This window comes from Papio anubis, chromosome 2 (assembly GCF_008728515.1).
Source record: "Papio anubis isolate 15944 chromosome 2, Panubis1.0, whole genome shotgun sequence".
NCBI lineage: Eukaryota > Metazoa > Chordata > Mammalia > Primates > Cercopithecidae > Papio > Papio anubis.
The window spans coordinates 50,911,632-50,925,964 of record NC_044977.1 but is presented as its reverse complement, the minus strand read 5'-3'; the positions used below and the strand labels follow the sequence as shown (position 1 = coordinate 50,925,964).

The following is a 14,333-nucleotide window of genomic DNA, read 5'->3' as shown; positions in this document are numbered from 1 at the left end:
GGCCCAGGGAGGTGAAGTCACTTGCCTGAGGTCCCAGAAGGAGTAACTGGGGCTGGGTAGGAGCAGGAATGGCTGCTGCCAGCCAGAGGTGTCCCTAACCTGCCTGTCCTCTTGAATGGAGCCTGTCGCCTACTGGCTTCTGCTGGTGGGGACTGTGCACCGAAAGGTGCTGGATCTAGTTTTTCTGAAAATCAGCAAAATAGAAGGAACAGAGACAGCCAGGCCAGGGACAAGGAAGACCTAGCTTCTGCTGCACCCTTGGGGATGGGGGCTGGAGAGGAGCAGGGACAGAGGGCCCCCACCGCAGGCTTCCAGCAAGAGGCTCCCAAACACCTGTTCTTTAGAAGCTTGAACCAGTTGCCACCTCTTAACACTGGGAGAGCTTGTGTTGAGGAACAAGAACATCTGGCCATCCCGGGCCACATGCCCAGAAGGCGGCCGTTGCTGGAGCCAAGTGTAGCCGCCCCCTTCACACAGGGTGTGTGCTCCCCAGCGCGCCCGACAGGCCTGCTTCCTTCCACCCACAGTGAGAAACACTTTCTACCACAAGCCAGAGCTGGCGTGCCCACGCGTAGGTACACACGACACACGCACAGACACGCGCTGTGGTTTGGTGAAGCAGTTCTTCTCTTTACAGGGTGTGAAGCACTCACATCTCATCTGCTCTATTCTACGTCACTTTAAAAGTGCTGGCTGCTGCCCCCTATATTTAACTCTAGACCTATGGAGCCCAAGCAGGGTCCTCAGAGCTGGGTCCCGTGTGCTCTGATGCTTGCTGTGGGCTGGGGGCACATCCCTTCCACTCTCAGGGCCTCAGTTTCCCAGGTTCCTTCAGGCTCCTGCCCAGGTCTACTGCCTGACCTGACAGCTCAGCAACAGGGGCCAAGTTCTGGATGACATCCAAGTGACAGGCCAGCAGCAGAGGTCCCCATTGGGGAAGGCAGAGGAGGGAGGAGGAAGGGGGAGGAGGGAGGATGGAGGATGGAGGAGGAAGGAGGAGGGAAAGCTGAAGTAGTAAAAGCAGAATAAAGGGCCCGGTCAGTGGCTGCTCACACTGGGGTGCCCTCACCCCAAAGTGAACTCCAGGTTTGGGCCTCGTTATTTGAGAAGGACATCAAGGTCTTGATCAATGAACTGACATGCTGGCCAGGCCATAGAGCCCTGTGACATCTGGACAAGGTTGTCAAACTCCGAACACTTTACAAAAGTAAAGGGACCAAGAGGCGTTTTCCTCTGTTACTTTATAACCCTTTCATACTAGTTGAACTTTTTTTTTTTTACAATGTAGATGTACTACTTTATAATTAAACAAAAAACTTTAAAATGATCTTTTAAAAAAGAAAATAATCACAGTGGAACATGAAATGGAATGTCAACTTTGGGGATGGGTCCTCCGAGGAGTCCAAGAGCCCCAATGTGGTCCCGTGTCCTTGGTCCTCAGGTCATCACCCAGCCTCACCCACAGGGCACCTGCCATGGCCGTGGCCCACCCCGCAAGCTTCCACTTGGTGCCTACGTGGGAACGCACCATCTGCCACGGAACTTCCTCCTGTGGGGCAAAGGAGGGGTCCAGAAGCCCACAGGAGTCAAGTCAGCAAAATTAAGTTAATTTACAAAGTTATAGTAAAAACCACAATAGTGACCCAGTCCCTCCCACGCAGTGTGAGCCCTGGGCTGCGTCGCACCCGCAGGTGGCCGGTGCTGGCACCTCACAGGGCAAAGGTGGTGAAGAAGATGTGCATCTTGGCCAGGAAAGTGGTGACAGAGCCCTGCCGCCAGAGCTTCATCTCCACGTCCAGGGCAAAGTCCCGGGGCTCCAGCACAGCCCGCTGCAGGTAGACCACGCCCGTGTAGGCGTTGAGCCTGCGCGTGCCAAAGTAGCCCTCCTCGTTGCCCTTGATGATGGTCAGGGCGATGGTGTCCCCCGTGAAGGCTGGCGCGGGGCCAATGCGGAAGATATGCGCAGGCACCAGGAGGCCCGTCTGGAAGTTGAGCTGGTAATGTGTGATGCGCGCCGGCGAGTTCTGGCACTCCAGGAAGTCGTGGCACGTGGTGCGCTCGCACTTCCTGCAGGGAGGATGGGCCGGGTCACCCATGGCTCGCCCACCTCCCCCCAACCCCAGACAGGAACACAGACGGCACAGCTCAGCAGCAGGATCAAGGGCCAGCTCTCTCCCTAATGGCCTGGAAGCCTCAAGTAAGTCCCCTTACGTCCCCTGGGTCTCAGTTTCCTTGCCTGTGAGATGAGGTTAATAGAAGCTTCACAGGTTCACTGGAATGGGTGAGCTCAGCATGGCATGGGCCAGGCTCATTAACAGTTCTTACCTGTCCCCATGCTCCCTTCATCCTCCCTCCTGCCATCCTCCCATTCTTCCTTTCTCCTTCCTTTTCCCTTTCCCCTTCCTTTCCTCCCTCCCTTCTCCCTTCTTCCCAGTGCACCCAGTGTCCCTCCCAGGGTCCCTCCCAAGTGCCGGGTTATGTGGCTGGTGGCAGAGTAATGGTCTGCCAGTTCTGAGGTTAAGTGTGGTTAAGAGGCTGTCGCTCACACTCCTGATACCCTGAGCTGGGGAGTGGCATGTCACAAGCAACCTCGTGGAGGGGCTCCTGTGATGTGGAGCTGAGGCCTCCTGCCCAGAGCCACAGAGCGGTGGCAGGACACTGTAGCCTGGACAGGCAGCCCTCGAGACCCTGAGCCAGACCGCCTAGCTGTACCACTCCCAGGCTCCTGGCCCTCAGACACTGCGTGACATAGAGTAAGTATCTGTTGTATTACGGTGTTAAATGTTGGTTGGGATAACTGGTCACACAGCAGTAACTACTATGTGTGTGAATGAGGAGGAGGGCTGGTGTTTTCTGTGTGTCTTTTCCCCTTTCTTCTCTCAACCTTGAACTCTCTACAAGGTACTTATATTTGTTTTGGTCACCTAGCCCGCAGACCCCGCAGTCAGGGGCTGGGAAGAGAGGAAGGTGGTCAAGGCAGGCGCCCATCTCTCGGCCTCACCCCTGGATAGTACAGGACCAGGACAGGCTCCCTGGGACTGGGACTGGGGTGGGGACACTCACGTTTTGGAGACTCGGACATAGTTGGGAGGACACTCGAAGCGTAGGCAGCGGAAGCTACCCTGGATGTTGTGGCAGGTCTCAGCCTCGGAACAGTTGTGGGTACCCAGTGCACACTCATCCAAGTCTGGGGGAGAAGAGGGGCAATGGCAGGGTCCCCACAGCTGGGGGGCCCAGCCTGAAACTCCCCAGCCTGCATGAAAGGCCTGGGCCCCATGGCAGCCTGACCTGTGAGAACAGTCCGCGTGCCTCCCTGCACACGCATGCCCCATCTCACCTGCTCCGCACCCACAGCAGGGGGCCTTGTTCTGAAGTGTAAATCACCTCATGTCATGCCCTCCCAAGGCTTCTCGCGCTCCAGAATAAAGCCCAAGTCCCTCCTCTGGACGCCAAGCCACACAGTGTAAGGCCTCTCTGGCCTCTCCAAGCCCCTTCTCTTCCACAGGGGCCACAGTCCTGCTGGACATTCTTGGGCTGCCCCAATAGCCTGACCCTTATCCTACCCCAGGGCCTTTGCTGCTCCCGGAACGCTTTCCCCAGCTTTTCCTACTGCTGGCTCCTTCTCATCTTTTAACTCTCAGATCTTGAGTCACCCCCTCCAGGATGGCCTCCCTGACCACTCTACAGTGGTCCTCCTGCCCCATCACCCTCCATCCCACCCCATTTTATCATCCTCCTACAGCTCGTCACGCTCTGCACACACCGAGGCTGTTTTGTATGACTGCATGTTTTGTATGTTTCTACCGTCCCCATCAACTGGGTTCCAGGAGGGCAGGGGTGTTTGTCTTTCTCATTTCCATGGTGTCCCCAGTGCCCAGTGGAGTGCCTGCATGGAGCAGCGCTCAATACATCTTGCTGGACAGAAGTCCAAGACCCATCACTTGCAAGTTCAGACTCAGAGACGCAGAGCTGTGAGTAAATGTCCCACATGAGCAACAGATGTGCTCACGCTTCCTGTACGTTCAGAAGCAAACATACATGTGCAACTCCAACAGGCACACAGCCTCAGCACACACGTGAGCACACGCACACCCACACGGGTGCACAGAAACAAACACACAGAGGGCCCATTTGGGACAAAGAAACATACACATATAAACGTCAACAGACATATGAATAGATACCGTTCACAAAAGCTCAGAGAAGCAAGGGTAGGGGTAGGGGTAGGGGTGTCTGTGTGTGTGTGTGTGTGTGTGTGTGTGTGTGTGTCCCACAGGCACCCTGGAGGACAAAAGGTCTTAGAAATGGGTTCTTGAGACACTTTGAGGATGAGCTGCTCAGCCCAGAGAGGGCCGCCTCAGGAGGCCTCAGGGAAGTCCGGTGAGGTAGGGGCAGGGGGTCTTCCAGGGGCAGTCACAGAGGGCTTCAGTTTTTGTTTTCCAATCCTTCATATTGACACCATGTAGGAATTTCTCCTCACTTAGTCCTCACACCAGCCCTGTGCAGTGAGGGTCACTGGATTCCTCAGACAGAGGAGGGTGCAGAGGCTCAGAGAGGGGCAAAGCCTTGCTCAAGGTCACACAGCAGTGAGCAGGGCAGCAAGCCAGGTATGCCTGATGCCAAAATCTGTGATCCAATCATGATGCCAAGCTGACTCCTAAGAGTAACAACAACATAATAGTAATAACACCAATAGTCAGCCTGCCTCCAGAGTTTACCGCCTGACGTCCCTGTGATGCCTGAGGGACTCTGCGCCCATGCAAACCATTGCAGGTGTCCACAAATGTGCCTAGGGTCACACAGCTGCCAGGGCAAGGCCAGGACTCAATACTCCTGGCCCACCTCAGACTGTGGGCTCTTGGCCACCAGGCTCTCTTGTAGGGGGTCAGCTCACATCTGTTCACCTCTCTGGGCCTCACTTCCCTCCCTCCATAAAATGGGCCCCAGGGTGGTGCAGACGAGTGGGAGAAAACATGGCAAGAGGCCAGGCAGGGTAGAGCCCAACTGGGTGGTCCGGGGTTGCTGATTATTCGCTAGCGGACTCCACATGGAGAGGGCCTCCTCCTGCTCCTCAGCCTATGCCCCGGGTGGCCTGCTTCAGTGACCCCAGAGCTTGTGTGAGTGGGGCAGGAAGGATGTGGGAGCTTTTTGCTTTGGCTCTGGGCTGCTGCTGCTGGAGATGCCCAGAAGCGAAGGGCCGAGAAGGGTGAGTGGCTGCAGCCTGGCCTCACCAAGCTTGTGGGAGGCGGTCAGTCGCAGGTCTTCCCTAACGCCCCAGGGCCTTGCCCATCGGTGCTGCCAGGCCCCTGGAGAGTGTGGGCTAACGTGGGAGCTGGACTAGGCCCTGTATCCAGGGCTGCCATCGCAGCCTCATCAGAGACAGCCAGGGTCAGCCGCAAGTCAGCCGCAACTCAGATGTGCAAAAGTGGGAGACAGAGCAAAAAGGACGAAACAGGGGAGTCCTACAAAATGCAGCCCTGGGAGAGAGGCTTCCAAGGGCTTCTGAAGGACCTGAGGTCCAGAAGCCCACAACAGCTCAGGGTCAAGACTGAGAGCACTGCTCAAAGCTGGCCTGGCCCATCGAGTGGCATGCAGACAAGGGCTCTTACTACACAGAAACAAGCAGGACTCAGGGTGACTTTCAGCATGGCCTCAAATGATATTTCATACAAGTGGTGTCTGTGTGTGTGTGTGTGTGTGTGTGTGTGTGTTTATATCTGCTTAGGGAAAGACTGGAGGGAAATGCATGCAAACATGAGCAGTGGTTCCCTCTCAGCTCAGTCACGGGGTCAAATGTCCAGTGAGCACCTACTATGTGCTGGGCATTTGCTCTAGATGCTGGTGAGCCAGACAGACAGGGCCCTACCTTCATGGAGTGTGCATTCCAGGGGAGAAGGCTGAGCCTAAATTCCTTCAGATTTTCCTGTACTTTTTTTTTTAACTATTGGAGAGGGGCTAAAGGCTAACAGAGACATTATCCAGCATGTTCTTTCCCCCAAGCCAGCCTCCCTGACCCTGTTTGAGCTGAGAGACCTCAGAGTTTGGCCCAAGCCAGAACACGACAAAAGGACAGCCTCTTAGCTCTGAAGGTCAGGAGCTGCAAAAGCAGCTACATGGAGTGACCCGGGAAATGGACGAGGCCGGGGAGCAGGCAGCCCCCACTGCGCCCTCGCCTACCGTGTGAGTCAGAAGGCTCCTCCAGAAGGAAGGTCTGGAGAGGAAGCGAGGGTGGCAGATGTGCAGGTGTGGGGCTCTACCTTGCCCCGATCTCCTGGTGGGGGCTGGTGGCACAGTGGGAGCCTGCAGAGGGGACCTGGCCTTGCCAGTTCTTCAACACAGAGCAAGCCACTGGGGCAGAGGGGCAGCCACCCCAAGAAGAGGACGCAGAGACGGGGTGGCGGGCAAGCCCAGGCAAGAGAGAAGCGTTGGGGTCAGGTGCACCCACGATGGGCACATGCCAGGTCCCGGGAAGCCCTCTCTAGTGGCCAGCCAGGCACATGTGGGCATCCAGGTATCCCAAGCACCCCCCAGGTGCTCGGTGTGGGTCGGAAAATAAAGAGCCAGGGAGAGTCTGTCCTCAGTGTAGACAGGTTTGAACCTGAAACTCCTCCAAGAGCAAATGTCACTGCAGTGTCTGAGGGGGCTTCCTTGAAGTGGCCACACCTGTGTTCCGCCCCCAGGAACAGGGCCTTGGTGTCACATGTGAAATCACAATCCAGAAGGATAAAGTCATATTTCCTGCCAAGCTGAGGACATGGTGAGTAGAATCCTTACCTTTTATGGAGTCCATACCGACTTTTTTTTTAATTAAAAAGAAGAGGGCTTTGCAGCCAGCCAGACCTAAGCCAGCTTCTGTGGGCCCAGCAGGCCTCCCAGTCAGTGATTTATAGGGTCTTCTCACAGTCTTCTGATTTAACTTATGACTCTGATATGTTTGCATCGGCCCAAACAAAGGACTGCTTGTGCATTGGGACTACGTACACACCTAAGGGCTGGAACCTAGGGGCACAATGCACTCTGACCTGCCCCATGCCGCGCCACTCCACCCTGCCCTATAGTGCTTTCTGTTCTATGCTAATAGAAAGGAGAACACAGACAGCTGGCTGAAGTCTACCAACTTGATCTCAGGATCCACTGACAGGTAGCAACCACCAGCCTGCACCGTGCTGGGCTAACTCCAAACCCTTCTGAGTGCTAACTCTGACCCCTGGTCCCCAGAACACCAAGACCCGCTTTTGTGGGACAAGAAGATGCCCAAGGCTGGGCCAGGACCCTGGTCACACCCCGAAGGCTGCACCCTAGGGAACTCCATGCTCTCAGCTCCATGCGTGGGGAAGACCTGGCCACTGAAGTCAGGAGGAGGTCTGAGCTCTGCGGCGCCAAGGGACCGAGGGGCTGAGGGGTTAAGTGGTTGGTTCTCCTGGGGCAATGACCCCTTCTGCATCCTGGCCCCTCACCTTGCCTTGGTGGCTTGCCAGGCCCAGAGTCTGGTGGCAAATGGCACTGAACTTAGAATTATGACTCTCTAGCAGAGGAGGAACATGAAATACCAGAGAACATGGTCTCTCTCCAGGGACATAGTCCCCTCTCTTGCAAATTCGACAGGTGACTGACCAGCCCTTGTACATCCTCAATAGCAGGGGAGTGGGGGACCCTCCCATTGCGCAGCCCCTCCCAGCTCTACACAGTTCTGATGAGAAGAATGCGTTTCTGCACCAGGGCTGGGATAAGCCTCCCCATGACACCCTTCCCTACTCCCCGGGATCTCGCCCTACCCTCTGGGTCCACAGACCTGCCTGATCCCCTTGTCCCTGCATAACACTGCAGAGACTCGGGACACTGCCTGGGATCCCTGTGGCTCTTCTGCAGTCTCCTCACTGGACAGGCCTGCTGCCTCCTTAAAACTACCCCATAGAATCCCTGTTCCACTCTCAGGACAGGGTCCAGAGCTGAGCACAGGCCTGGAAGATTCTAAGCTGCATTGAGCAGCAGCAAGATTGTCACCTTCTTCATCCCAGGCATTACCTCAATTAACATGGCCACTGGTAGCATTGGCCATCCTGCATTTATTCACCGGGTATGGGGGCTCCAAGTGCATGCAAGCTCTGTGAGCTTTTCTGTGCCTGCTTGGAGCCTGCCCAAGGCCCTGGTGGAGGCAGGGGCAGGGGGACTTGCTCACCCTTGCAGGACCTTCCGTTGGCCGTCATGGTATAGCCCTGCTCAGGACATGCACACTGGTAGCTCCCTGGCACATTGAGACAGCGGAAGGTGCAGAGGATGCCGGCGCCTTGAGCACACTCGTCGATGTCTGTCGGAGAGAGGTGCAGCCCCTGGTGAACCTCATCCACCCACAGAGCCCAGCCACTGACAGTCAGCCTGTCCCTGTTACAGCCACAGAGCTTAGGGGCCCATTTTTTAAATGAAGACAAGGGGACTGAGAGAGTAGAAGAGAGTTGCCCGAGTCCACGAAGCAAAACAGGACTCCCACTCCAGTGCTCATGCCCGAGGGCTGCTCCCTGACTCCTACTACCAGCTGAGGGGACAATCAGATGCCAGTCACGGGCACCTATGTAAACTTAGTTCTTCATCCCCCTGAAGTCGGGACCACTATTCCCATTTTACAGAGGAGAAGGCTGAGGTCAGAGTGGAGAGGCAATCTGCCCAAGGTCACACAGACAGGAAGCTGCAGGGCTGGGGCGTGAACTCAGATCTGATGCTAAAACCTTTCTGTGTCCATGGCCCAGGAGGGACTCTCGGGGACTCTGGCACAAGGGAAAGGAGTGCCTCTCTGGAAGGCGGCTCTTGGACAGGGGAAAGGTACCTGTGCAGGTGTGCCCATCCTCAGCCAGCTGGTAGCCCTGGCGGCAGTAGCACTGGTAGGAGCCGTAGATGTTGGCACACTCCTGGCTGCAGCGCTGGGCCTCACACTCGTTCACATCTGCAGGGACACCAGCAGGCAGTCATGGCAGGGCCCAAGTCTGCCTTGGAGAGCCCATCCAAATGCCGTCTGACAGCCAGGCCCACCAAGCTCCCTGGGCTGGACTGGGGTTAACCCATGCGAGGGCCAGCTTTCCTGCCAGGCTCGGTGACTAGGAAGGGATCCGTGGCCTCCCAGGGGTCTCAGCCAACTCACCTCACCAGGAGAAAATGAGGGAATTTCCTCCAGCCTGGGGAGGGGCTGAGAAAGACTGTGCCAGGTAAATGGGGCCAAGACCCCATGGCCCTCTAGCTTGGCCCCTCACCCCCTCACTGAGCAGCCTGGTGGCCTTACTCCACACCAGTCCCCATTGAGCCGGGCCAACAGCACCATGAACACATATGGGAATAATGTTACAGCCCTTCCCTCAGCCACAGGCACATCCCGCATAGGTGGGTACACGGACCTTGGAGGCCTCAGATACCCCATTTGTGGGTACAGATGACACAGAGACCCAGCCTCTCTGGACTGAGGGAGCTGGGGCCCCAGGACCTCAGCAGGGGAATTCAGGACAGAAAACAACAGGAGGAAGGTGAGTGTGGAGGCCAGAGAGGGTTGGGTCAGACAGAGGAGGAGGGAGGGACCAGCGTGGGTGAAGGTGTGAGGGTGAAGGGTCGGGGAAGGCTCCGGGTTTTCCACGGTGGGTCTGCCCCCTGTGGATCCCAGGCAGCATGGGGTCAGAGATGAGGGCCAGCGTACCTTCACAGTGCTTGCCGTCTGCTGCTAGCAGGAACCCAGAGGCGCAGGAACAGCGGTAGGAGCCTAGTGTGTTCTCACACGTGTGCTGGCACAGGCGGCCTGGTGAGGCCCAGCACTCGTTCACGTCTGTGGGAGGGCAGGCAGCAGGCACAGGGTGGGTGGCCCTGAAGCCAGCTCCCTCCACCCCCAGGGGCCATCCAGGGCCGAAGGGAGGCTAAGTAAGAGAGGGACCCAAAAGGAAAGACAAGGAGAGGCCAGGACAGGCAAAGAGAGAGGCAAAGAGACCAGGTGGCGGGGAGACAGCAAGGGTGTCGGAGGAAGGCGAGAGGAAGAGGCCAGAGGGACAGACACAGGCAAGGCAAGAGACAAGAAGAGATGGTGACAGAGACTGAGGGAAGCAGGAAAGACCAGAGTAAGAGGGGCAGAGCCACAGGGATGAGACAGGAGGGACTGAGAAGGTGGGGGCGGGGGCCAGAGCCAGGCCCTGGCAGGCCCAGCAGGAAGATGAGGCCAGCTGGAAGGCAGCCTTGGGGACTCCAGCAGGTGGGCCCCACTCAGGCAGTGGAGGTGCTGGGCACGGGGAGGTGGAGTGAACAGAGGGCAGGGGCCCAGCCAGGTGTTCCCCACGGGTCCTGGCCACCAGCCTACCTACCGATGCAGCCCCGGCCGAAGGCGTCCCGCTGAAAGCCCGCTTTGCAGTCACAGCGGTAGGAGCCGGGGAGGTTGTGGCACACCTGGCCCTCACCGCAGCGGTGCACACCCGTCTCACACTCGTTCACGTCTGTGGGGGGTGAGCAGGGTACCTTGAGTCCTGGAGCTCCCTCCACACACACCTCCCACGGGTGGGGAAGCGGACAGGCCGGGCTGGCTGGCAGGGTGGGGGCGGCTGGCCTTACCCACACACTTGGCCCCATCATCGCTGGCGTGGTAGCCGCGCCCACAGATCAGCGGGTTCCTCTGGCACGTGTAGGAGCCCACTGTGTTGATGCAGCTGAAGCCTGGCCGACATGGCTCGGACAGTGACGTGCACTCATTGATGTCTGCAGAGGCAGGTGTGGGTGAGGGAGCCTGGCATGGCGTCCTCCCAGGGCCACACTGGGAGGGGTCAGTCCTAGGCTCCAGACCAGCCCTGGTCAGAGCTGCAGGGCCAGACTGTCCCACCTCTGTGCCCCACCACCCAAGGGATACACCTCCCAGAACCCAAGCACCTGATGGCTGGCCCTATGCCCTCTCATATCTGCCCAACAGAGCAGCTGAAGGCAGGGCGGGATCGAGGTTGAGTGCTAGGATAACTACACCAACCACGTGCCAGGGGTCTAGGTGCCGGGGAAGTACAGCACATTAACAAGAAGTTTTAGAGGCACAGAGACTAAGTTAGCAACCCCTTTTTGGGAAGGAGTTGTTGGGGGGCGCAGAGCGGGTAGAATCTCAGACCCACTTGGGGACTAGGCCGGCGTCTGTAAACCTGAAAGTCTCAACCCTCGTGTGCAGCACGGAATCATTCTAGGAGGTCTCACTAGCATTCTCCGAAAATGGGAAATTTCAGGGGGTGTCACACGCAGTACTGTGTGGGAACATTTGTGTTCCAGGTCTTCCTGGATGTGTGTAGATGTATGTGCCAGGTCATGATCTATCACATAGCCACTGCTGACTGGTTAAAAAAAACTGGATACTCATTCACATCCAGTCCAACCCCACAGATAGCTTCACAGAGGCCACTGAATAATAACTCAGCCAAGGTTTAACAGCTCAAGGTAATAGAAGCAGCTACACTTTGGGGGCGGTGGCGCCCCCAGGGTTGAACACTTGACATGCCCATTCACAGGTAGGGACAAGGGGGCTGGGAGAGGAATGGAGCAGCAAGCCAGGCCTCCCTGGTCTCTAAAGCCCTCAAAGCCCCCGCAATGCCTCCAGTAGAGCCCTAGCCTGGTGATCCCCAGTGCTGCAGCCCCCACTCACCCACACAGTTGCCTTCAGGATCCTGCAGGAAGCCATCCATGCAGCGCTGCCGGGCCTGGCAGTAGAAGGAACCCTTGGTGTTCTGGCACAAGAAGCCTGCCTGGCAGGTGTGCGTGCCCATTGCACACTCATCCACGTCTGCAGCGGAGAGGCTGGGTGTCAAGGGCTGGGGGACAGGTCCTGCCTTTACACCCAGCAGCCCTGCCCACACATCCCCGCCCGCAGACCCGTGACCCCGATGGCTACAAAGATCTCTCCGGGAAGCTGGCAGAGCCACACTGTTGCTGGCATGGCCTTTGTCCCAGGAGTAATAGCAACATGACCATGTTTACTGCACTTCTGCTTGGTCCCACCATTGTTCTGGGCACCCTCAGCCCAAAGAAGTAGATGTCATGACACGCCCCATCTTACAAACAGGGAAGCTGAGGCACAGACAAGGCTCTACCGCTGGGGAGCACTGCACCAGGACCAGAACCTGGGGGACTGGCTCCCAAGCCTGCTCTGTTAGCCACTGTCCCACACTTGCAGGGGGAAGAAGTGGGGATGTCCCCACCGTGTGCCTAAATCTCTAAGGTAAGGTCATGTGTTCACACTTTAGGGAGGTAGCACAGGTAGCAAGACAGCTTCAACTCTGGAGACTTTCTTTCTGTTTCTGGAACACGCCAAGAGTGCTTCTTCCCCACACCCAAAAGGCCTTGGCATGCCGCCCCCTCTGCCTGAAGCTTCTCATTCAGGTCTCAACTCCAACATCACCTCCTCCGGGGCCTCCCTGGACCCACCACTTACAGGGGTCCCCACCCCCAGTCACCTGCCATCTCCATTTGCCTATGTGGACTCCACTGCCCCCACCACGAGGTCAGAGAAGGGCCACAGCACCCCACCCTGGATCCCTGGTACCCAGGACCTGGCAGGCACATAAGAACAGCTCAGGAAGTACTTGAAAGGATTGGATGAAACCCCTCCCTCTGCTTAGAAGGCTGGAATTTTCCAGTGAAAGGGATGGAGTGAACCCTCTGTGGGCTCCGCCTCAATGTACAAACCAGGCCACAGCAAGGGGCATAACTGGCACCCAGACATCAGCAGGCAGGGGCAAAGCCTGGGTGGACCTAGCCTGCCCTCACCTGCCTCAGACTCCCATCTCTGCCCCAAACACTACCATCGTGGGGTCTTCCCAACAGCAGGAAACCCAACTAAGGGGAGCTTGCTAGAAAGAAGGGGATGGAGAGAGGCACGGCCAGGCCTGAGCGTGGCCAGGGCAGGACAGGGGTGGGGCCAGGGAGGGGTAGGGCAAAGCTGGCTGTTGGGCAGGGCCTCCAGTTGGTCCTTCTGTGCCCTTCTCACCTTCACACTCGCCATCCTTGAGGGCATAGCCCGGTTCGCAGGTGAGTGCCTTGTAGCAGTGGAAAGAGCCCAGCGTGTTCACACAGTGCTCGCCCCGACTGCACGTGTGCAGGTCCGTCACACACTCGTTGATGTCTGCAGGGAGAGCGAGGCTGTCAGAAGCTGCAGAGTCCCTAGGACAGTGGCTGAGTGCAGCCAGCAGACCTTGGGCCACCAGGAGGGAGAGAGCTCCAGGTCCCGCCCTCAACGTGCTCACCATTCAGAGATGTGGCTGATGTCTCAGCACCCAGACATCCCTTCATTCAACAAAGATTTATTGAGCACCTGCTATGCACTAAGCACTGTTCTTGGCACTGGGTGTACATCAGTGACCAAGACAGAAATCCCTGCCCTTGTTGGGCAGACACTCAAGGGGAAAGGACACAATAAATACATAAACAAACATAAATGGAGGTGGTGCTGAGTGCTATGGACAAAACAGAGCAGGACGCAGGAGACAGGGAGTGCCCAGGTACAGTGGGGGGCGTTGTAGGGGAGTGGGTCAGGGATGGATTCTCAGAAAAGAAGACATCTGAGCAAAGATGATACAAGATGACAGACTGGGCCATGCAGACAGACCAGGCAGATGGGTCAGGGATGTGAAGGCCCTGAGAAGGAAACCAGCTGTGCAGGTTCAAGGGCCCGCTAGGAGGTGGGTGTGCTGCAGGGGAGAGAAGGGAGAAAAAGGGGGAGCAGGAGGAACAGTGGGAGCCACAGAAAGTTCCAAGCAGAAGAGAGAGTGGTCTGATTTAATTGGAGCAGGGATCCCTGGCAGGGGCTGGAGAATAGGGGTGAGAATCCAGGCAGGAGATTCAGTGGCTCGGACTACCTTTTATGGGCTGGGAGAAGCAACTGGATTCTGAAGTATTTTGAAGCTGAAACCAACAAAACCCACTGATGGATGAGATAAAAGTGAGGTGGGAGGAGGGGACAGGTGGCAGTGAGGGCCGGCTATGAGGTGTAGGCTGCGGGGGAAGGTGGGAGCCCTGCTGGCCGTGAGAGTTTGAGGGTGAAGAGACAGCCAAGGACATGCCTTGGAGTTCACACAAGGGGTCTGAGTGGGATTACTAACTTGAGAATGGTCAGATGGCTGAGGCCACCCAGGGGAGAGAAGTACACGGAGAGGAGGCCAAGGACCAGCTCCTGGGAGATTCCAGGGATATGCAGTTGGGGAGAGGAGAAGCCAATGAAGGAGAGAAAGGACGCAAAAGGGAGGTGGGGAGCCACAGAGGCTCAGAAACTGCCCCCGGGCCACAGAGGCCACCAACTCAGAAACCGCCCCCAGGCCACAGAGGCCACCAACTCAGAAACCACCCCC

The 14,333-nt window shown here is 57.2% G+C and overlaps 1 protein-coding gene across 1 annotated transcript; it reads right to left on the bottom strand.

Moving 5' to 3' along the window:
- Positions 1-1,223: 1,223 nt before the first annotated feature.
- On the bottom strand, positions 1,224-13,250 carry LOC116273735 (fibulin-2-like). The gene is made up of 9 exons (XM_031663112.1): positions 12,977-13,250; positions 11,636-11,773; positions 10,573-10,716; positions 10,329-10,457; positions 9,677-9,802; positions 8,822-8,938; positions 8,180-8,308; positions 3,064-3,187; positions 1,224-2,067 (listed from the first exon to the last, which is right to left on the bottom strand). The coding sequence occupies exons 1-9, from the start codon at positions 13,233-13,235 to the stop codon at positions 1,710-1,712; spliced, it is 1,524 nt and encodes a 507-aa protein (XP_031518972.1). The 5' UTR covers positions 13,236-13,250; the 3' UTR covers positions 1,224-1,709.
- Positions 13,251-14,333: the final 1,083 nt, after the last annotated feature.